At 59.8% G+C, this 23468-nt stretch overlaps 5 protein-coding genes and 1 pseudogene across 5 annotated transcripts, besides 1 other annotated feature; all 6 read right to left on the bottom strand.

Annotated features, from left to right (window-relative positions):
* Nucleotides 1–130: 130 nt before the first annotated feature.
* On the bottom strand, nt 131–928 carry LMJF_23_0460 (putative trypanothione synthetase; the record flags this gene model as incomplete). The annotated part of the gene is made up of 1 exon (XM_001683318.1): nt 131–928. The coding sequence occupies one exon, from the start codon at nt 926–928 to the stop codon at nt 131–133; it is 798 nt and encodes a 265-aa protein (XP_001683370.1).
* Nucleotides 929–5432: 4504 nt separating this feature from the next.
* LMJF_23_0450 (permease-like protein) lies at nt 5433–8747 on the bottom strand (the record flags this gene model as incomplete). Its single annotated transcript, XM_001683317.1, has 1 exon — nt 5433–8747. One exon carries the CDS (start codon nt 8745–8747, stop codon nt 5433–5435), a length of 3315 nt encoding a protein of 1104 aa, XP_001683369.1.
* Nucleotides 8748–11803: 3056 nt separating this feature from the next.
* On the bottom strand, nt 11804–12757 carry LMJF_23_0440 (conserved hypothetical protein; the record flags this gene model as incomplete). Its single annotated transcript, XM_001683316.1, has 1 exon — nt 11804–12757. The coding sequence occupies one exon, from the start codon at nt 12755–12757 to the stop codon at nt 11804–11806; it is 954 nt and encodes a 317-aa protein (XP_001683368.1).
* A 2366-nt stretch (nt 12758–15123) lies between these two features.
* Nucleotides 15124–16350, bottom strand: LMJF_23_0430 (aldose 1-epimerase-like protein; the record flags this gene model as incomplete). The annotated part of the gene is made up of 1 exon (XM_001683315.1): nt 15124–16350. The coding sequence occupies one exon, from the start codon at nt 16348–16350 to the stop codon at nt 15124–15126; it is 1227 nt and encodes a 408-aa protein (XP_001683367.1).
* A 1654-nt stretch (nt 16351–18004) lies between these two features.
* LMJF_23_0420 (hypothetical protein) lies at nt 18005–18427 on the bottom strand (the record flags this gene model as incomplete). The annotated part of the gene is made up of 1 exon (XM_001683314.1): nt 18005–18427. The coding sequence occupies one exon, from the start codon at nt 18425–18427 to the stop codon at nt 18005–18007; it is 423 nt and encodes a 140-aa protein (XP_001683366.1).
* A 366-nt stretch (nt 18428–18793) lies between these two features.
* LMJF_23_0410 lies at nt 18794–22709 on the bottom strand (annotated as a pseudogene).
* Nucleotides 18794–22709: a sequence feature.
* Nucleotides 22710–23468: the final 759 nt, after the last annotated feature.

The raw sequence follows: 23468 nt of genomic DNA, 5'->3' as shown, positions 1-23468 counted from the left end.
CACCTGCACACCACACGTCGTGCCCCTCCACCGCGGTTGGAAATGTTAGCCACCCCATGCACTCGCTCTCGTGGTCGCGTATGTAGAATCGGTCCTTGTCACAGTCCAGCCAAAAGACGGCACTGTACGACTAGCCGTTCCAGTCGTGAAAGTAGCGGTTTTGATCAGCAACGTAGACACGATGTCGATCCAGGTCAACGGCGGTGATGACACCGATGTGCCCCCACGGGCTACCCCAGCTTATCGGGTAGACAATCAGGCTGTCCGCCACCGGAGGCACCAGTGAGCCTTGCTTCACGAACTTGGCGGGTACCTTTTCCCAGGTGTCTCTGCTCGTGCACGGTCCAAGGTGCCTCGCCTCTGTCGCGGCATTCACTTCCTTGGAGGACGATGGCGAGCCAGCGCCGGTCTCTGCCGCAGCTTTGTGCATTGCAGCACGTGCCCGCTGCGAGATGAGTGATGAGTCCTTCTTGAGCCGGTATGCGTACGTGCAGCTGGAAAAGCAGTAGGCGCAGCTACGCTTCGGCAGCAACAGTCGGTGCGTCACCCAGAGCCACCGCCTGGCGAACTCCACACACTGCCACTGGTACCCCATGAAGATACCTTCGCAGAAGTTCTTCATCCACGGCCATGTGTTCGAGGTGCCATTGCTGTACGCAGGCACACCGTTGTGGGTGTATCCACAGATGCCATGCAGGGTAACGGCAGCAACCCGGCTGCTGCTGCGGGCTGTGACGACGGACGGGCTAATGTGCTCCGCACCGGCGACGTTTTCAGGGTCGAGATCGACTTCTTCACGGGCGGCTGGATGCAGACGGTGCGCCGTGTCCATCCGATCGGGAGGTGTCGTCACGCTGTTTCGGGATAGACGAGCTGAGGGCGAACGCGTTTCGCTGGGCTTCGCTTCTGCTGATGATTTGCATCCCATTGAGCGCAAGATGCTGGCCCGAGGCGTGTGCACGGCCCGAGAGAAGAATGTGTTTGCGTGTGGCACCGGCACTAGATGAGCAACAGGTGAGCATCCGCTCACAGAGGGAGCACGGCGAGCAGGCAGAAGAGCGCCTGAGAGCGACACAGCACTGCTTCCACACAATCGAATGGGGATGGCGAGGGGTGGAAGGGGAAATGTGTGGATGCGCGTGCGTGGGTGTGTGATGGCACAAGGCAGCGATGATCAGCAATGTTGGTGGAGAGAAGTCATTCTAGGAGAAGACGGCGCCACGGAAGCGCACGTGCAAGAATGCGTTGACAGTACACGTTTGTAAGTGTGCGTGTGTTTGCCGGTGCGTATTATATAACGAGGGAAGTCGGCGAAGGCGGAGATGGGTAGACGGAGATGGGCGTCGACCCACTTTCCTGTGCGGTGCTGCGTGGCTTCCGTCTGCAGGTGAGGTCGCTGCAAAGAGGCCGGAACCCACACCCACCCACCCACACAACAAGACGGCGCAGAACTGAAAAACAACAACATAAAAGCGAAACGCGTGGGAACAACGAGCGCTCCAGTGGCAGGCGTCGAGAACGCTCACTGACATGCGCGCGGCTGTGTCGTGTACACGGGGGCAGGATGCCATCATTTTCTCTCCGATCCACCTCTTCCTCCTACCTAAAACTACCGGGAATGGACCAAGGAGAGAGGAGAGAAGGGGGCTAGCCTGCACACCTGTGGGCACGTGGCCACGCACGCCTCTGCAAGGGGTCGGCGGGGAAAGGACAGATAACATGGAGAGAGCGCGAGCGTCCGCGTCGATTTGCACCATGATCGATTGTTTTTTATTCGGTCTTTCTACGCCCTCTATATGTGCACCACGGGAGAGTGAAAAGATTGGCGACACCCACCGAAGTAGTGTGGAGGTGTGAGATGGACTGTACGGTGAGGAACCCCCCCCTCCCCCCCACACACACACACGAGAAAGAGAGCACTAAAAGCCTGGACGAAGACGTTAGCGCGGAGTTCAGCACCACCAAGATAAGACCAGAAAGACAGAGAGATTATCACGCAGGAAAAAAAAACGCGAAAACGGAAAGCGGAAAGTGACAGCGGAAGATAATGTGCGGACATCCGGTGCAACGCAGATGTGCGAAGACACGCACGCACACGGTGAGCGCAGAGGAGCACACCGTCACACAGCGCCGCAAAAGACAGAAGCCTACCGTAGCGAAGCCGAGCGCCGGCAAACCAGCCTCTGGAGGTAGGCGAGTGCGGCGTAGGCTCCGGCGGACAGGCCGTGGGTAGCGACGTGATCACGGTGGTGGTGGTGGTGGTGGTGTGTGTGTGTGTGGGGGGGGGGGCTACTTCCCATGTATGCACTGCCCCGCTGCTACACGTGGCCACGCGCGGCGCCATCACCCACGTGCGCGTTCTGCGCACGGACGCCTCTTTTGCGGTGACGTGAGATGTGGAGCGTGTAGCACTCGCGGTGCACCTCAACGGCATCAACGGCGTTGGTGAGCCTGTCCAAGCCGCACTGTGGAGGCGCAACGACCACTGCCAAGACACCCCTGAGGATTTGTTGTGTTGCCCGGGTTTGGCAGAACAACGTCGGCACGGAATGGCCGACGTCAGCGCCTGCAACGGTCGCCTTCGCCGTCCCCCACTCCCAGCCTCTCCGCGAGCCGTTTGGGCTGCTCGAACCATTCCTGCCCCGCCCGAGGGGGCACCCGACCCGTCTCTCCGCCGTCGGTGCAAACCGTCCAAAGTGCCTCTGGCCCCCATCGTTTCGAGATGATGTGTTGCCTCAGCTTCGCGCTCCGACCAGCCAGATGGGGAGCGGCTGTCGGCGGAAAGAGCGCGTGAGCCATCGGAGAGAAGACCACGCGCACAGGACGCTGTGTTGCCAAAAAAGAGGTGGGACCCTCGGATTGCGTTTCTGCGCGGACGCGCACCAGGAGAAGAGCTTGCTCATGGAGCACCAAAAGGTCGCGGATGGCGGCACCTCATCATCGTAGCGCTCGGCGTGATCCCTCCTGAAGAAGACGGCGGCCCCAAAGCAAAGCGTGTTCGCTTTTCCTCAGCGGGCCCACCCGCTAAACATTCAATACGAGTCGACTTCCACTTTACTCCCCAGTCGCCCCTTGGCGCTGCCACAGGTCGCCACATCGTGGTGCCGAAGCCGCCCTAGACACACGCGTTACAGCAGTGCGCCGGCTCAGCCATCGGAGCACGTCCCCTGCCTCAAACTCAGCCCACCCACCAGTAAGCCGTGTGAGGACCGGGGGGTGGGTGAGTGGGTTTGGATACGCTCGAGTCAGGTCGACACTCTGCCTAATCGCATGAATGGCTGCCTGGCCTCCTCACCGAGAATGGGAGCACTGGGACCTGACGCCACGCACTGCAGTATCCCACGTCATCGAGGACCACACAGAGCTAAAGGAATAAAGCGGAGGAGGGGTGAAGTGGGGGAGAGGGTGCGATGACTTGTGCACTGCCGCAATCAAACTTGCGCAGCATACACCACAAAGTTTGTAGGTGTCGGGTTAGTGAAAGAGTGGTGTAGCGTGGGGGAAAGGGGGGAGGGGTGAACATGAAAATATGTCTCTGTGTGTTGACGCGCCGCTGAGAGAGAAGCTTGAAGTCTCGCCAAACAGTCGCTGAGAAGAAGACAAACGAGATTACCAGACGCGCCGCCACAAACGTCATATCAAGCCACAAGCAGTAAGGTACCTTTTTCTCGGACCTGTCAACAACAACAACGACACAGGGAAACACACCAACGTACACGCGCGTCAAAGACCGGAAGGGACCCCGCTGAGTCCGTCAGGTGCACTCGAAATGGAGAAGGTGCCTGGTGGAGCAGGAGGAGAACAACGAAAAGACATTGCTGAGGAGGTGCAACACATCTATAGCAAACAAAACGATCCAAAGGCACTTCTCACCCCCAACGCTGGCGCACCCCTGCTCTCATCTTCCCTTCCCCCGGCCTTCCCCAGTTGCGAAGTGTGACGCCGTCGCCGTGTCGCCCCTCTCCTCTCCCCCAAATTCCTCGCTTCGCTGGGCTTTTTGTGTTTTGTGTTTCTTGTGTTGCTGCTTTCCTGCAGCAGCGAAACGCGAAAGACGCGGGTAGACGGGGCGAGAGATCAAAACACGGCAAGAGAAGAGGCGCGTGAGGTTCCGTCATACCGGGGGGGGGTCGTACGCGCACGAATACGACACGGATATTTCGTGTCGTGATGCGCACGAAGCGTTCTCTCTCTCTGACTTTCGATGTCCAGTAGCAACGCCCTCTCCCCGCCTCCGTGAGAGAGCTGCAGAGGATATGGCAGCACAAGCCCTTCGGCTGCAGCTTGAATACGTTGATCTACACAGAGGTTGAAGGATGTGCAGGGGAGGGCGGCGGCGGCGGTGGCGGCGGCACGGGAAAGGATGAGTGGTGAGGGGCGTAGCGTGGGAGTATAGCTAAAGAGAAATGGAGGAACGGCAAAGCGGAGCCGTGGACAGCGTGGAGGGCTGCCGCAGCCGCGCCGGACCGTCAACGAGAGAACGGAAACACCAAGAGAAGAAAGCCCTTGATCTCCCAAGACAATAAAAACAAATGAAGCAGCCGCAGCTGCAGGAGTGCGCTGCACTACGGCGCAAGAGCGTTCAGACGCACAGATAAATGGAAGTGACAGCAGAGCGTAGGAGGCGAGAGGTGTGCTCCCTGCGTCTCTTCGCGCATGCTCACGACAGTGCACGAGAGGAGGCGAGACACGGACGAGGGAGGAAGAGTGAAAGGCGGCACGACTCTCCACGCACCGGTGGAGAAGTTAGCGGGACAGATGCAGACAAACACACACAGACACAAAGAGCGCCCGTCAAACGGCTGGGGAGAGCTGCCAATGCACGTGTCGGCAACAGCTCCCGCTCCCTCCTTCCCTATCACCGCCTTCCGCCTTCACTTCGCTGCGCTTCTGCTTGCTCCGACCTCTCTAGGCCACCAGCTTCTTCTTCTGCGCGCGCGCGTGTATGTGCCCAACCATGCTTTCACGAACATTACTCCCCATCGCTCTGAGCTCTCGCTGCCTGCCTGCCCGCCTGCCCTCCCCCCACTTCTCGAGATCCGCAACGCTTGCACGACTTCTCTTCCTCGCCCTCGCTGCTCCAGAGGCCTTGCATTGCACGAAAAGGCCAAAGACATCAGGAGAAGAACCAGAGAGTCGGAGGAGAATTTGGGGGATGAGGGCAGCAGCCACAGTAGCGGCGGAGCATGTCGTATGCACGCTGAGAGAGACGTACTCGTACACTCGCACTCACAAAGACACGATCCTGTGCTCCAAGGTGGATCCTTGAAGAGTAGCGCAGTATCGACAACGCAGAAGGAAGGATGTCCTTTGTTGGGAGGCAGGGAGTGTAGAGTTGCAGGCTCCTCGATTGCATGAAAGAGGGCCACACATAGCGCGGACACACGCCCCTCCCCTCCCCTCGCACACACACGCACATGTATACAACACCCATCCTAGATGCCGCGCAGGACAGAGGAGATCGGCTTTTTGCGCAGGCTCAGAAGCGGCGCGATGGAGCCGACAACGGCGGCCGCGAGCGCCATGCCGAACACAATGATCACCAGCGCGTAAGGGAAGTTGAAATGGAACGGGATGACCATGATCTGGCACAGTTCAATCGCCATGGTCACGCCAACCGCAGTGCCCACCACCAGCCCCCATGTAAATGCAGAGATGACAATACAGAGGGACTCATAGACGGCGCATCGCATCAGCTGCGCGGTGCGGAAACCGAGCGAGCGCAACACACCAAAGGTCCACGCATTGAGCTGCACGTTAGAGATGAACGTGGTCCACATCATGAAGGCGCAAAGAGTGATGCAGATGACCGAGGTGAAGTAGAAGAAGCCCATGATCAGGGTCTGCACCGAGCGGAGCTGCTCCACGGTGGCCTCGGTGTCAACAATTACGTGGTAGAAAGTATTGGTGTGCGCCTGGAGCGCGTTCACAAAGATCTCACGCTCGTGCTTCGTGACATTACTGCGGAGCTGCACATACAGCACTGCCTGCCGCACCTCCAGGACGGAATGGTTGGTGATAAAGATCATCTGATCCGCGTCGAAGTCGAGTACTGCCGGGTTGAGTAGACTCTGGAAGTGCTTGGTCGGCACCAGAATGGTGCCTTGGCTGAAGAGGATGGGCAGCGAGGAGACCGCGAGGAAGCCGGAGATGCGGTTCACGAGGGCGCGCGGCTCGAGGTAGAAGACGGTGGACAGTGCTTGGACACTGTTGTTTAGAAAGTAGTCGAAGCGCAGCTGGGCTGCGGAGTTCACGTCTAGCCCTATCATGTCCTGGGCGGCAGAGGAGATGATCATTGGAATCACCTGCGACTCCTTCGCCGTCACGTTTGGAATCTTGACACCGTAGGGGAACCCATTGACGATGATGTCCTGCTTCTTGCTCACGTTGCAGTGCGGCGGGTCCTCGTACATGCTGCGGATAACATCGCGCTGGTGGAAGGTGTTTATCGGGTACTCGTAGCCGCTGCGGTAGCTGTTCACCATGTTGAAATCCGGGTAGGTGGCGTCCATGAAGAACTCCGTCACCGCCCGCACGTCGATGGTGCGGAAGTTGCCGATGAGGCTGCCGACCTGTGTCCTGCTGGCGATCTGCGGGTACTCGCGCAGCGCGAAAGAGGTGTAGGCCCACTGCATGGCGTAGAGGCTTCCCTCACCACGCATGAACGCGTCGAGGCTTGCCTGGTCGAGGGGGTTCCAGAACGATTTCGAGACCACTGTCACCGGCGCACCGGTCGTCAGCTCCGCCAACTGAGAGGAGATGGTGGACATCATGCTGAACATCATGCCGGATGCGACGAGGCACGCCACACTTAGCAGGACCATCATGTACGCCTTGGAGTTGCGGTCGCGGTGACTGCGCAAGTTCTTGCGGATGAGCGTCTGTAGCCGTGTCTCGCGGCCCCACAGAAGCAGATACAGCACAAATACCTCCGCCGGTCCCTGGACGACGTACGTCATCATGCACAGCCCGGCAATCATGCAGATGAGCACAAAGTCGAGCAGGATGAAGAACATCATCATGTTGGAAAAGATGAAGCTCAGCGGCATGAGGTAGTACACCAGGAAGCCCGCGAAGACCAGGAAGAGGCCGAGGAGGATCTGCCACATGCGCAAGCCCATCGCCTCTAGCCGAATCGCCTTCACGTGCGCCTCGTTGTACACCTGGCGGTAGATGTCCAACGCGTCACGCAGGCTGCTGCTCAGCGCCCTCTTAACCGGGCTGTAGGTGGCCACCAGCGGCAGCAGCAGGCCCATCAGAATGCCAATCACTATTGCAGTGATCGGCACGTCGCCCAAGCGGGCTGGCACCTTGGTGAAGTTCGACAGCATCCGCTCGAGGATCGCATTCGTCGCGCACGCGAGTAGCACACCGACCGCTGTGCCAGGCACGGTGAAGGCGAGCGTCTGCATAACCAGAATGCCGATAATCTGCGTGCGCGACATACCCTGGGCGCGAATCATGGCTAGCTCGAACTGCCGCTCCTCAGCGTTGATCTGAAGCAGTGTGAACATAAGGATGAGCCCGAGTACAACAATGCCGATGACCACCACCACGCAGGCCGCCGTCATCAACATGCGGAACACATCGAGCGTCTGGATTGTTGTGTCCAACGGAAACTGCAAGTTGCCGTCGAAGCTGAGACCGATGGCTTCCATCAGCTTGTTGGCTTTCTCCGTCAGCATTGCCCCGCGCTGCTTCGTGTTGGCATAGTACATGTCGTACCGCCCCTCCAGCATCACCACCACCATCATTGCATAGTCCTGGATGTCGAAGGAGTTCGTTGATGGGAGTGAGATGTTGAACAGCTCAGCAGTGGTCGGGAAGTAGTAGCCCTCTGACGGGCTGATACTCTGCGGCCCAAGAAGGCAGCTCTGATCTACTAGCACGTTCAAGAATTGCCGGCAGTCCATGACGACGACGTTGCCGAGCGCGCTCGAGTACTTGCCAGCCGTCGTCTCCACCGCGTCCGCCATGGTCGCTGCCATGCTCAGCGATACGACGTCGAACAACGGTATTGAGTCCTCGGTGATGTTGTTGAGTGCGAAGAAGGCAGCTAGATAGAAGGAAATGGGACCCGTCACCTTTTGGGGGCGGGTGATGTTGAAGGACGGGATGCCGATGCCAATGGCGTTCCTGAGAGACGACGCGTTGATGCTAAGATGAACGCGCTCGCCCTTGTTGCCGGAGACGCCGATGTAACTTGCGGCTGAGAAGAAGATTTGGGCCTCGTCAAAGCCGATCTCGCGGTACGGCCACCCGCGTCCAATGCCGGCCCGTTGCTCCAGCTCGGAGTTGATGAGCAGGATGTTGGCTGACGTGACGCGGTTCGCAGTACGTGCACTAGCGGGGTTGTGCATGTTGGCGCGATAGGTCGCCTCCGAGGTGAGGTCGGCTCGAGCGATCCAGCGCGGCGCAGCGCCAGCGACGACCTGCGACTTGGCAAGGCTCTGGCTCAGCTTTGTGTAGTTGAGCAGCAGCGACGAGCCGCCGCCGTAGAGAATGATGTCCATCTCACCCACCGTTAGTTCCGCCAGGCGTAGCAAGATATATGGGGTCTTCCAGATGCCAATGAAGACAACAGCCGAGAAGAAGACGAGCAGCATCACTGCGGTGATGCCGATGATGATATTAAGCGGTCGGCGCCGGGCATCGGCGACTGTGTAGACCCAGCTCAGCTTCAGTGTTTCGAAGAAGCCGGTGCGGTCATCCGAGTCCTCGGACTTCTTCACGGGTACTGCGATGCTCATCTTGCCGATGGTGCGGCGGGAGAAGATGAGGAAGAAGGTGGTTGTGGTGGTGGGGAAGCGCTATGTCTCCTCGACGCTTCGGTGCTCGTTGCCTCTTGCTTGAGTGCGCTGAGCGGAACGTGGCAATCCAATGTGGCAGGCGCACGCGCGCGTTGAGCGAAAAACAACACAACACGGCAATAGAAGCGTGGGACACACGCGCTGATACGATTCACGTGCGCTCTCTGCCACGACCTTGGCAATCTCCGTATGAGTAGAACAACGAAGAAATCCGAAAAAAAAATGTGGAAAAGGCAACAGTGAACTGAACAAGACAGAGAGCGAGAAAGAGAGAGAGAGAGGGGAGGCGGACCAGGGTGTGAGCGGTCGCAGTCGTGCAGCGGGACGATGATGTGTGTGTGTGTGTGTGTGCGATGATTGCGAGAAGGGCGCCAGGACCTCCAACCAACAGTAACGAAATGAAACGTGGAGTACCGCGGCGGCACACACACACACACACACAGAGAAAAGGATGCTGTTGAGTAGATTCGAGAAGCGTTGCCAAAGCAGTGAAAAGAGAGAAAGGGGGGGGGCAGGGGACAACGACAACAAGTGCGGAGCACCAACGCCACGCCTATCCACGACCAGCACGCACGATAAGAACGACGAGAAACACGTACCACTTCTCCGAAGAGCAGCGTGAGGCGGGAGGCTGTCAAGCGAGAAATAGAGGGAGAAGTCGCTGTGGAAAAGCAACAGCAAACACAACAAAAACCAACGCGCACGCGCACATGCAGACACAGACACAAAGACGACTTCACCTTCAGCCAAGCGAAATAGTAGCGGAAGAGGGTAGGGAGAGATGGGAGGGGAGGGGGGGGGGCGAAAGGAAAACGCAGCACAAACAACAACCTAAAAAGAGAAATGAGCAGTGCACGAGAGGAAGAGAAGACAGACAGGAGAGGCCACCGAGGATGTCGAGCACGATGTATAGGGAATCGACACACAGATAGGGAGAGAGAGAAAAGGAGGCGGGAGGGGGAGAAGGAGGGAAGGAGGGGTGGTGGTGGGGTACCTTCTGAACAGCGCAAGTACAAAGGGACTCACTCTCTCTCTCGCTTGCACACACAGAGAGAGAGAGAGAGAGAAAGAGACGCTGATGAGCAGACGAATGCCCGAGAGACAGAAGGAGAAGATGAGCAAGAAGGAGAGAGAGAGAGAAACAAAAAAACAAAACAAAAACACAAAAAAAAAAACAAAAAGGCCCACTTCGTTGAGGAGGAAAAGCGATGGTGGAACCGAGGAGCTCGGCTACTAGCACATGCAAGCTAGCACGCAAAACAAAAAAACAAAAAAAAACAAAAACAAAAACAAAAAACAAAAACAAAACAACAGCAACAAAACAAAAAACAAACAAACAACAACAACAAAAAGGCCGAAGATGCGCGCACGCGCACACGGGAGATCGAAGGGAGGGAAGAGGGTGACCAAAGCTGCCCTACCGTCGGCCTTCGCTCCCTTCCTGTCTCTTGATTCCAGCCGTGTGCGCTTCTATACTGTAGAGCGGGGCTGTGTGCTGTTTAGTTGTCCTGCCTCGCCCCTTTCTCTTCCTTCGTTTTGCTTGCAGCTTCGTCAATATCGATTCTTCGTCGACTCATATCGCTACACACACACACACACACACACACGTGCAGCGGTGCAGCAGAAGGCGTGTGTGCGAGAAGTCGAGAGGATATTTGGGTGGGGCGTGTGTGGGTGGGGAGGGGGGGGGGAGAAGGAAAGAGATAGAATGTAACGGCGCTCACTTGCAGTTTCTCGCGCGTGTTCGTGTCTGTGTGTGGCAAGAGGGTGAAAGAAAGGTTGAGTGAGGGTGGCGTGTACGTGGAGAGGGATGTGTTACATCGAAAATAGAAACACACACACACACACACACGCAAGCGCACACACGTACAGAGAGAGAGAGAGACACAGACAGACGCCCGCACGCGTGCAGGCGCGAGAAGCACAAAAGCAGAAGATGCGGTTATATATATAGAGAGAGAGAGAACACGAGGGCTAGCGAACAATTACGTCTGCTTCCTTCGCCGGAGTGGGTGACTGCTTCAATGCGAGAACCAGTGCGAGGAAGAGGGAGCGATGCAAGCAGGGACGGCGTGGTTGTTTGAGCAAAGACAGAAGGGTTGAGAGAGTAGGAGGCAAGGGTGTGCTGGTGTAGGAGAGAGAGAGAGGGGTGGGGGTGGGGAAGAGGAGGATGAGGCGGGCGGGTCAACCAGCGAGATGTCTCTCGGCGTGAGGCTGCACAAGCAGACGAAAAATTCGAAGACGGAAGTAAAGCGACCACAGCGAAAAGATATTGTGTGGGGAAGTTCTTCAAATTATGGAAAGCGAACAAGCGAAGTTGCGACGACGCACACGCACCGCCTATGTGCACATATGGGTGTGCGTGTGCATGCGTGTGCGCACATGAAGGCGCCAACAAAGACAGAGACAAGGGGCGTAGAGAGGGAGAGAGAAAGAGGGAGATGGAGAGGTCGATAACACGGGGGAAGAGCAGAGGCGGAAAAAGAGAACACGGCATACATGCGCACAGAAACGCATCGACAACGGCAGCGCGTTTCGGCAAGGCTGTAGACACCAGTTTTCATCACCGACGACATCTCGCGCACGCGCTAGACACGTGAGACGGTGTCGGCCGAACCAGCGTGCGGTTCCCACGGCCTTGATGAGCGCAAGCGTACGGCGAAGGAGTGGGAGTGGGGCATGGAGGCGGCGATGGGGGGGGGTGGGGGACAAGCATGTTCACGGGATATCGGGGGCAATGCCTATTGGTTTGTCATCATGTCAGAACACGCACCGGCAAAGAGGCACCAGCGACAATGCAGAGACCGAGAGAGAGAAAGACAACGAGCGACCATGGCTGCTTGGCACGTTGAACGCAGACTAAATATCCGCGCCGAAGTGCATACGCGTAGCCGAGAGGGAAAACAAGTCGCAAGAGGGGCTGTTGAGGACACGCCACGAGCACAGGCAACACACGGTAGATGACGAGGGAGAGAGCATGTAGAGAAGATCAGCCCTTACACAGATGGCGGCAGCGACCGCACGCGTGCTTCTTCACGGATGCGCGATGCAGCCTGTGCCAATGTGTTCGGCTGTGCGCGGCCGTACCGCGACTCGTCCACGGGCGGAAACCACTGCCGGAGATCGGTGGCGTGGCGATGAACAAGGCGCACGCCATCCCCCAAGGTCGGGTTCAATGTCAGGTACCCACTTTGCTGAAGCTCGTGCAAGACGATGTTTTCTGCTTTGTAGCAGTTCTGCGGATGGGCGACACTGCGCACAAACGACGGCGGCACCGGCGGCACCAACACAAAGGCGTCGTGAGAGCCACGATAGTCGAACAGGAATGGGGCGTCGAGAGGGCTGTCGCTCTCGTAGCGGGTGAGCGCGAGTGCCAAGGGGTTCGCTCGCTTTGGCGCAGACTTGGGCCGCATCGCCTCCCTTTCCGCTAAGTCTGCAGTCGACGGCTGGCACGATCCGCAAGGGGCTGCGTGGGGAGGAGGTAGAGTGCTGGATTGGCGAAAGAGGTCCTCTACCGCTGACAGCGAAAAGTGCTCGGGAGAGAGATACACATCCGCGTTGCACACCATCGTGAGGCGGTGCGAGAGGAGCTGGTTGGCGTAGGCGAAGAAGTCGGCGTACAAGGGCATGCCGCTCGCAAAACGTACCACAGGCACGATAGGAGCGGCATGGCGTCTGCGGTGCCGTGCGCTTGCCGGCGCCGTGGACGTTGTCAACGTCGATGCATTTTGGAAGTGGGGGTTGCAGAGAACGTGCTTCAGCAGATGCTCGTAGGCGTCGGCCCCTTCGACGATGAGGTGGATAGACGCGACGCCGGGGTGTTGCTGATTGAGCCGAAGGCACTCCATGTACTCGCGCTGGCGGGCGTTCTGATGCTCCAGAACGTCTCCGCCCATGGCAAGGGTGCCTGGCAGCTTGCGAACGAGAAAGTAGGAGGTGACGATGTTCATCGCGGATGTCGGGTAGGATAAATAGTGTGGCACGGGCACGTGTGGGAGGCAGAGGTCAGGGTGGAAAGTGAAGAAAGGGAGGACGAGTGAGGTCTGCCGCTGCTGTTTCTGCTTCTCGTGCCTCCGCGCCCTTCCCACGGACCCTTCGCTGCTTTCACTCGTTCCCCCTACACGCGTTTACCGGGAGCAGGCCTGAAAGCCGAGGAGGAGTTCGTTGCATCTGTCGAGCGCACCCATTACAACACTAGCGAAAGCGAGGAGCTGCACTCCGCTGAGGCAGGTGTGCAGGGTTCCTTCTTTAGCCCTTCACGCGACCCTCGCTTCCGGCTCCACACTCCAGATCAGCCTTCACTGTGTGCACGGATGCGCGAATGTGCGCGGGTTTGTGCGTGCAAGTGCGCACGTGGCGGAGAGGAGACGAGAGGGGGGAGGATACTCAGAGACTTTTCCGCCACGAGGGGAGAACATGCGTACAGCCTGAAGGTGCGCAACCTCAACAAACAGAATGACCATCTTATCCGTCGTGCACTCGCCTGTACGTGCCTTGGTGTGTGTGTGTGTGTGCGTGTGTGTGTGTGTTGCGCACAAGTACAGCCGGCGAGAGGAGGGATACGTAGACAGCGGTCGCGAAGCGCTTGCAGACGACGCATGGACGATACTACCCGCCCTTCCCCTCAGGACTGTACCTCCCACGTCGGTACCTCACCAACGCACATGGCACTCACAGGGCCCTCCTTCCGTGTCTGGTTCGTTGCTCTTGTTGAGCACAAACGGTCGAATCGCAACCGAAGTCCTGCACACACACACACACACATGAATAGATACACGCAGAAGCACTCGACTTGAAAACGCCTAAGCACACGAGAGAGAAGATACGCAAACAACACGTCTCTTCTTCAGACAAAGGTTTCCATTCTGCCATACAACATAACCCCAACTCCCCCTCACCGCCGGCCACAGCCCCCCTCCCCCACCACATCGCGTGGTGCGCAGCAGCCTAAGACACAAGCGCCACAGCCACGCGCTGACTCAGGCAGCTCAGCGCGGCCCATGCCTCCAGCTCTGCCCGCCCACCCGCCTAACAGCCGCTCCTTCCATCATGCCGGTCCCCACCCCGTGCGCCTTTAGGGGGTGGCACTCGGCCTCCCCACCACACTGGGAAGCCGTGTGAGGGCCGGAGGTGGGTGGGTGGGATGCGCGTGAGTGGTGCTGACACTCCGCACATCATGTGGATGGCACAAGCGTGTGCTCACTGTCGCGGGTCTCCCCCACGCACCGCCATCCAGGACCTCACCGCCGACATCAGCAGCGATGACTCCCACTGACCTCGCCATGTCGTGGGCACGCGCCCGTCACCACCAGAGGTGGCTCGGCGTTGGAAGGAGTGGCGGGGGCACCGCGGCCCACCACCCCCGCCGGGAGCAGGCGCACTGCGCTCTGACGCCACGCACGGAGAGGCGTCCCACGTCATGAGAGGGCACACAAGAAGGTAGAAGACGGCAGCGAAGAGCCAAGAAAAGCAAACAAATTCACGGCAAAAGAAAGGCGGGCGGCGAAACAAACAAAATGCCCGCAGACACTCCACGGAACCGTCGCACTCCGATCCGTGCACTCCCTCGGGGGAGGGGGGAAGCCGCGCGGGTGACGGGCGTCGACGAATCCGTGCAAAAAAAAGAGTAAAGGAAGTAAGCGAAGACACGGCAGCGGGAGGGAAAAGAACAGCCAGCGAGGCGAGAGGGAGGGAGGCAGCTGAAGGGGGCACGCTGCCGACCACAGAGCTGCGCTCTCCCTCTTCATCATATCTCCGTCACCGCTTATCCACCTCGCCCTCTCTTGTGCTCGCTCGCGCGCTCTCGCGATTTATTCTTGTCTGCGAAGCTCTCTTCCTAGCTTCTACCCTCCCTGCCCGCCTCCTCAAGTATGCGCGTATGTGCGCCTGTGACCGTGCCACGGGCTGTTCTTGCTCCTTATATCTTGTGCTGTGTCGAGGGAGGAGAGGGTTTGATGCACGCACATATACAAGCACACAGACGAGACGCATACCACGCAAGTTACCGAGCTCGTACAACATGTGTCATAGCAAGACAATGAAACAAGGCGAGAGATGTAGTGAGTTCATCAACTGACAGTACGCGCCGCTGCGTTGTGGAGGGCCACGGAGAGGTGAAACTACCCAGGTGAGGGCACACAGACCGCAAGCGCGAGGCTTTGCGCGAGAAAGGGGTGGATGGGGCACCGCGTGCCCAGCAGCACGCGAAGGAGAGCGGCTGAGGCTCGCCCCCCCCCCCTCTTTCTCTCTAACCGCTGTTTATCTCTCCCCTCGGTGCTACGGACCATACTCGCACTTCCACGCATGACGGCATGGCTCACTGACGGCGCAGTAGCTTTTCCTCTGGAGTGATGTCAGCGTTCATAAACTGGAACGCGTGAATCGTAGTCTCGTTGTACGCTTCGCCCTTCTTCAACACCGTCGATGGGAAGGCTCGCACGTTGGGGCTGTTCGGGAAGTACTGACACTCCAGGCAGATCGCACTGTGCTGCTGGAAGCGCTGCCCCTTCGAGCCAGAGGCATCGGCAGGCAGGTGGTTCGCTGTGTAGACAACAATGGCTGGGTTCGTGGTGCACACCTGCATGCGCAGCTTGGTAGCGGGACTGTACACCAGCGCTGCCTCCCGCAGGGTCGAGTCCCACGTCTCAAGGGCGACCGGGTCGTCGTAGCCGCCGCCGTCGCGGCCTTCCTCCTTTGTCGCCTCCATTCCCTCGGCAACGCAGCGCAGCGCCGAATAGTCGTGCGGGGTGCCCTCGACGGGACGCATGTCACCATTTGGGATACTCAGTTCATCGGTGACGGCAAAGTACTTGGACTGCAGCTGCAGGTAGTGGTTCGCGATGCTTCGCGGCAGCGGTGCCACCGCATCCGCCGCTGCTGGTCGCGGAACACCGTTCAGGTTCCAGTAAGCGTGGTTCGTCAGGTTGATCACCGTCATGTCCACTGGCGTGTTGTCCGACAACGAGGCTTGCAGCACGTACTTGAGGGTGGGCACTGGTGCTGACTTGATGATGCTGTAGGTAGCCGTCACGAAGAGTTCACCGGGGAAGCCCTGATCCATGTGCGGTGAGACGAGGTGGAACGCCACACCGGTCTCGTCCCTGCCGTCCGACAACAGGTACTTCCATTCCTGGTGTTGAAACCCGACCGGGCCGCCGTGGAGGTTGTGCGGGCCGAAGTTTTTGGCGAGCGTATACGTCGTGTTCGCGATCTCGAACTCGCCATTGGCGATGCGTCCGGCGTATCGTCCAATAGTATGACCGATCACCGCGTCGGCGCTGAGGGCTTCCTCCGGGTTCGTGTAGCCGAGGCACACTTCCAACCATTCATCGTCTTGCTCTGCAGTCGCCGATGCCGAAGCGGTGGCCGATGCTGCGGGGTGCGGTTTGCGCACCTGCACGGAGTTTAGCGCCGCACCATGCGACAGCAGCTGCACGCGCAGGTTTTCAGAGCTCAGCGTTACGATGAAAGACTCGCCAAACGCCTCGGCATGGGCGCCGTGCGCGGACGTCACCGTTGCTGGGACAGGCTGCGTGTCGGCCATATTCGAGTGCTGCACACGTCGAGGTGCTCTGTGTGCGCGGATGCGTGACCGAAGGCGTGGCCTCTCCGCCGTTGCAGGGACGTGGGTTTCACGTCGTGCCGTGGCCCCCGACAGGGAGGGAGGGGCCGCACAGGATGTCCACGTGAGAGAGGAGGCGGATGTAAACAGTAAAGCAGGAGAAGCCGCAGAGCTGCGACAACACGAAGAGGTGGTGGTGATGGGAGGAAGGCGCTAGCACGGCTAGCGCAGCGTCTTCCTGAGATCTGTGGGAGGGGTATAGGGAGAAGTCTGAGGCTTGGCTTCGGGGCCTGGGTTGTGTGGATGGCGAAGGACGGGCTCGGAGGAGCGGGCAGGAGATGGATTGGAAGAGAAGAAAGTCACACGAAGATCAAAAAGCCCCCAAAGCTGCCGAAAGTCAAGGCGGATCTCTCTCTCTCTCTCTCTCTCTCTCTCTCTCGCTCTGTGCGTATTTTTTGAGGAAGAGGAGGAGGGGCTGGGGACGGCGGAAGAGGGCAGCGGCGCCTTGCGTACTCGTAGCGTTCCTTTCGTTTCGTTGCACGCTGCGATGCGTCGATTGAGCGGTGGGCGGTAGTGAGATGTTAGGTGTTGGGTGGTGGGCGGCGAACGGCACGGTACGAACCAGCAACAAGATGTGGGAGGGTGAGGGGGGGGGGGAGGTGCCGGACGGCGACAAGGGACGTTGGCGCTGTCGATGCGGCCGTTTGGCGCAGTAGCGGCGATGCGAGAGGGTGTCGGCGGCTTCGAGCAGCCAACGAGGCGGTACGAGCAGGGAAAGGCGATGAGACGAGCACGCAAGGAGGCAAGTGATGTACGACGCGCACGCAGGCACGCTGACAGAGAAGCTCCGTAGCGGCGCTCCGAGCACTTGTGGTTTGCTTTGTTCGTGTGTGTGTGTGTGTGTGTGTGTGTGTGTGTTGCGGAGCAGCCGAAAGGCGGACGGGTAGGGAGGGGCAACGATCAGGGTGAGGCACGAAATAAGAAGAGTCAGGTACCTTGCATGTGTCGCGCCCTGTGTGTTGGCGGTGAGACAGTCAAGATCGAAAAGGAGCGGCTGGTCAGGGGAGGGGAGTTGGGGGCGAGAACACTGTGACAGGTACACACACTGGACCGTTCGTATACACACTCAACCACCCATACGGGAAGCGTAGCCTTCCATCGGTTTCGTTTCACCGCTTGAGCACTCCCCCGCCTCCCGCCTCGTCCGTGTAATTCGATGTCTGTGCATGCCTCTCCCCCTCCCACCCACGCATGGCTACAGCATCGCCCGTGCACGGTGCCTTTTCTGCGGCACACGGAGATAGTCGCACTCGCTCTGGTGGTTCTGTGCACCAGGTAGCGAACTCCTCGACGGCGAAGCAAGTGCATCCACGCACGCAGCGGCGGCGAGAAGAGCCGGCAGTCAGCAACAATGACAGAAGTGAATAGGACAGCAGTGGTTAGCAGGAACGTAAGGACAGACACAAGTTACTCACGTATGTCGGTGTGGCGGGGGTAGGGCGGGGGTGCGAGGACGAGCTGTCCAACAGAGGCCCAGCACGATTGCGGAGGGAACGGGGGAGGATGCTGGGGAGGACGGTGTTGGGTGTGGCAGCCACGTTCCTACTTGAGCGATCGAGGGGGCAGTACGCCAATGTCAGCTGTCCTCTTGCGATGGACACGCTTCCTCCATCCCGACGGTAGCGTTCAGCGTGCGCTCAATAAGGTGCAGGCGTACCACCTGCAGGTTTGCCATGACCTCCGTTGCGACACACTGAACGTGGTACATGTCATACTCGGTGGTGCGCAACAGGGCCAGTAGCGCCCCAGCCAGCCCACCGATGCCGGCGAAGGACAGAGCACAGCTCGTCTCCTGCGCCAAGCCGCGTGGCTCAGGCACAAAAAAGTGCTGCAGTGGCGGCGGCGGCGCGCCGTGGCCTCGCCGGTGCGCAGAGGCGGAGAGGGAGGACGACGGCGACAAGGATGATACGCAGCAGGATGATGGGCCGGACAAGGCGGAGTCGCTGGACACGGATACATCCCTTTTAGTGTACATGGATGCCAAGATGGAAGCGTGCATCACCATGCGCTCGTTCTTTGTGTGTGTCTGTGCGTGCGAGAGTGAGAGGACGTGGAGGGGGGGGGACGATATGCCGCGCGTGGTGCGAGAGACATTAGAGAGGCGTAGTCTCGTTGTACGAGCCCGTCACACTCCTCGACAACCTGAAGAGGCCGGCCAACAGACAAGGCTGCGACCCTAACACGCCACCCGACAGTGCACTCGCTTTCCTTTAGCAGTTTCATGTTTTTTTTGCTTTCTTTGAAGTGGCAGTGCACAGCACATCTAGTGCGCGCACACACACACATACACATGCATCAAGGCGCGTCACGATGTTCTCCACTCTGCCACCCACTGTGTTTCACCTACAACACAGGCCACCCATCTCTAGCGGAAGAGTTCGTGAAGCAGCGAGGGCAGCACCGGTGCGTACGCGCGGCCTGCAGGAGCGTCTTGAGCGCGGCGCTGCTGAGCCGACAGCGTGACTTGCTGGAGGAGCTGCAAGGCATCTCGCGTGCGCCTTGCCGCCCGACGCCAGCGCGCCGTCGAGGCGACCTCTGAGCCTTTTCTGCACCGCAGGGACGGCTCCACGCACATCTGAGTCTGGACGACGTGCGTCAGAAGTACGGGTGTCGACTCTCCGGTGCAGGCGGAGAAGGGAGCTGGACAGCGGCGAGCTGCCTTACCCATCGCGCGTGGAGCCGCTCTCAGCGAGGCAAACAGGAAGGAGGCGCACACGACGAGGCGTCCCTGAAGCTGCGAAAGGTACGGCAGCCTTCGCAGCGCTACATCGAGGGGGTGCAGAGGAGAGGGGTCTCCATGGGGTGTCGGGAGGGTGACACCGCTGGCGTCCCTGGCCGGCGCAGCAGCAAAGGATGCAAGCACTTCGCCTACCTGGTAGTTGTGACACCCCTCGGGTGCGCCGGTCGGCGGTGGCGGTGCCGCCTGGTAGTCCAGTGCCCTGGGTAGCACGTAGGCCACCGCCTCCGCTATGGCCAAAGGAGCTGCACCGCAATGCCTCTGCTTGGCTTCGAGTGAGCGTCGGCATGCCCGCATCGTAGTCTCCACGACAGCCGCAGGGGACGTACCGTTCGTGTACGTCGGAGCGGCGCGGCCGCACAGCTGCTCCCAGAACCACTGGATTGGCAGCGCCGAGAGGCTCGTAGGACCGGTAGCATCGGATTCGTGATGTGTTGGCAACAAGCGCCCTTCACTCCACTCCACCAGTCAGGCGACCTTTGCCAGCTCTTCCAATACTGGCAGCGGCATTGTGCAGAGCGTGTGAACAGTCGCACGATTGGTTGGCAGAAGCCGTCGCGCAACTGATCCACCTTGCTCTTCAGCGTCTGCCCCGTTCGACAGCGCTTCGCTACACCGGTTGCCCGCTGTACGCAGAACGTCGCCCGCAAAGTTCTCCGCGGTGGTCGCTTGACAGTGGAGCCACCGTGCCAGTGCGCACCGTCGCTGCTGGCGGGTTTCACAGACACGTACCACATTCGCCCCCCCCCCCCCCCCCCACACACACACACACAACCATCACGACAGCGGCGAGCTCTACGCATCGGCTGGGATGCAGTGACGCCTTCACCGTGCAAGCAATGAACGCAACGATGAAGACTCCGAGCCAATACCGCGACGCCATGCCGCGCGTGAGCGCATGCCGCCCACCGAGCGGGGCGGCCTCCATGCCCCCGACTGCGCTGCCTACCAGTCGAAGACGTTGTATGCAGCCTTGCACCGCCTGCGCTGCGACGGCGCTGCCGCATTGCGAGGCCCACGCCTTCTGCAGCCATCCATGTGACTCGCTCGCGAGCGCCGCACTCTGGGCAGCCACTATGGCGTGTATCACCTCGATCGACGCGGCCGCTTCTCCGGCATGGTGGGCCACTCGTGCAGCGCAGGCAAGCAGCAGCATAGTCCAGCAGTGCTCCACTAGGTTGTGCACCCAGGTGCAACACACCATGGGGAGGTGATGCGCAGTGTCGCCGCTGGCACTGTGTTCCAGAGAGGCTGTCCAGCACGACGTCCAGACAACTTGAGCCCCAGAGAGAAAGAGGCAGCTGCTTGGCACCACCACAGCAAGCGCGAAACCGAGTGCGCGCGAGGCAGCAAGATCAATTGTTGTCAAGCCTTTCCGCGACGCCATGCCCGGTGGCGTCACGGAGCTCCAGCGAGGCAGCTGAAAAAAAAAAAGAAGCAGCCGGGCAGGCAGGCGTGAGCTTGTGCTGCTTTCCCGCGTAGAAACGCCGGAGGAGATGAAAGAAGAGGAGAAGGACGGGGCCGCCACTGCATCCGGTAGGCGTGGTAGTCCGTCAGTGGCGCGCAGCACCACCTGTGTAGCGCCGGCACGTCGCAGGAATGAGTAACGTTTTAGGAGAGTTGTCGGAAACGAGGGTTGGCGCGGCATGGAGTGCGGCGCACAGCACCGCTTGCGAAAGTGTGTCACGAAGCTGCCCCCACCTGTCACCAGCAGTGAGGCTTGTCTCCGAGATGGCGGTCATCATCGCGTTCCTGGCCAGGGGCCCGTCGCTACTGACAAATCTCGCCGTGTCACGCAGACGTGAGGAGATGATGGATTTCACAATGTAGGACTCCCGCTGCCACGGCCGTGTCTCGTGCGTGCACAGGCATGCGCAGAGCTCGCGCGCAAACGCGTGCAGGCGGAGGTAGAAGCACACACGACGGTGCATCACATGAATATTGGGCGGGAGCGTCTCGGCAGGGCAGTCTGCACTGTGCCCGAGGCTGTCCTTCGCACCGTTGCCAATCCAAGCAGCAGTACACAGCGCACGCAATGCGGTCGCCATGGGGCCACTTTTCAAGTGTGCAAGCTGCCCCTTGCGGTTTCCCAAGAGAGTTTGTAGGACCTTGTAGCCCCGCGCACGAACGCCACCTCCTGCACCAGCGGTGGCGCTTCGACAACGCCACGAAACTCCACGGACGTGAGCGTCGAGGTGGTGACAACGTCCAAGGTCGAGCTTTCCAGCTGATCGGTGTGATACAGCACAGTGCTCTTTGGGCCGCCTTCGTCGTCGTCAGCGCCCCCGTCCTCCACCATGCGCGAGGGCTGGTGCTGTTTCAGCCCTTCCATGAGGGCGACGACACCCAGCGCCGATGAAGACACGCACGGGGAGTTTCGGAGCGATCGATGCGGTGTGGGGCAGAGGCACTGCTTCTCGGGAGTGGCTGGGTGAGCAGAGGAGCTACTGCTTCGTGTCACGGGTGATTGCGACGCTGAGGTGCTGCCAGTGTTGTAGGCATTCCGCACCGGTGACCTACGAGCTAGAGCTGGGATGCCTCCGAGTGGCATCGGCAAGGTGTCCCAGCACATTTCTTCGCCGCACCCGAGGATGCCGACGTAGACGAACGAGTAGCAAAGTTGCGACGCGACGCGGTTCATCTCCTTCGTCGCCCACGGTCCACCGAAGAAGGCCTGCTCGCCTTGGTGACCGGCCGCGCCGGTGGCCCCCTTTTCATGCACGTCTTCGTCACTGTGGCTGGTGAGCCCAAAGAACGCGGTCACCTGCGACGGCGCGGCGGACAAGTTGCAGTGCTGGCGGACCGTCAGGAAGGGCAGAATGTGTTGGTGCACCGACCAGGTCGCGTCGCCGGTGCGCACGAAGAGCGTTGCGAAGAGATTCCGCAGTTGGGCATCAGTGCAGTACGGTAGCACCAGGGCTGATGTCGGCGGAATCTCGTGGGGCATGGAGGTGGTCACGGTAGAGCTATAGGCCGGCGGTGAGTGGGCCAGCCCAGGCGGCGACCTGGTACGATGCACCAGATGCACTCGCAATGGTGCAGACGTGCGCCCGGCAGTGCGGTGGCCGTTCCGTGGCACTGCTGCGGAGATGGTTGGCGGTGGCGGCGCCATGCCAGGCAGCGCAGTGACGGTGGTGGGGAGACGACGCAGTGCCTTCGACATGGTCGTGCTGCCGTGAGACGACGCTGCAACGTAGGGACAAGAGGCAAACGAGGACATGGGCGCAGAGCTGAAGGGCTCGACGTGCGCGCGCGACGCCAGCGAGGTGGACAGCCGCGCGTACTCGGCAAACGGCTCGTTGGCGTTATCCACAACACCTGCGCCGACGCTCACAGGCGGCGGCCGTGGGATGCCGTTGCCGTCTTCGGCAACGGAGGGGGCATGTTTGGTGTGGCGCGACGCAGAGAATTGATGCTGCCGCCTAACGGTTGACAGTCTGTTGCCAACGCATGCGTTAGACGGCACCTGCAGGGGGTCTGCAGCGAACAGAACAGAGCAAGGTATGGCTTGGCGCAGCGACGATGACTTCTTCGACAAGGGCATCTCAGCGCGTGGGCACCGTGTGGGTGCGCTGTCGCCGTCGTGTGTGTCGTTCCGGTGAGAGACGGCATGTGTCGGCGTGCCACAGATGCCGCAGTGTTTATATAATCGCACGCACGCGAGGCGTGTCGCTGCCGCGTGAGGTGGAAGCTGGGGATGGACTCGTCCCTCGGGACGCGGTGAACATGGGTGCTGCCATCGTCCAACAATCCTTGCTTGGACGGTGAACGTTCTCGATCTCTCCCCACCTTTGTTGCCGCGCATCGATGGGAGATCGGGATGGCGACTGGCGGCACGTGCGGCCGCGGTGACAGCCTTGACGATCGAGGATGTTGCGACGCGGCTGCCACGGTAGTGTGCGTGCGGCTAGTTGCGCGGGTTACCATGGTGTCGGCATCCGCGTCGGATGCGAGAGGCTATGCGGGCGCATGAGTCGTTGTTTTGCAACACACAGGCCGATAACAGCCCCCCCCCCCACCACCAAACGGAAGGTCGTGAGGCACGACATGCGAGGGCGTCGCATGTGAAACTGTGAGTCTGCCAGCGCGCAGGCACGCTACCGAGCAATGTCTTTGCGATGAAAGGCAAGAAAAAGCAAAGGAAAAGGCGAAGTCAGCGGCCGGGTCGCAGCCTACAAGAAGAGACGAGGAATACTGCGTGCGTGCGTGTATGTATAGATATGTGTGTGTGTGTGCCAGGCAGGTAAAGGGCCTGCTTCGCCGGAGGAGTCTTTCTCTTTCTCTCTCACGCACACATACGCAC

This window comes from Leishmania major, chromosome 23 (genome assembly GCF_000002725.2).
Source record: "Leishmania major strain Friedlin complete genome, chromosome 23".
Classification (NCBI taxonomy): Eukaryota; Euglenozoa; class Kinetoplastea; order Trypanosomatida; family Trypanosomatidae; genus Leishmania; species Leishmania major.
Note: the sequence above shows the minus strand (reverse complement) of the source record. Positions and strands in the feature narration are given on the sequence as shown.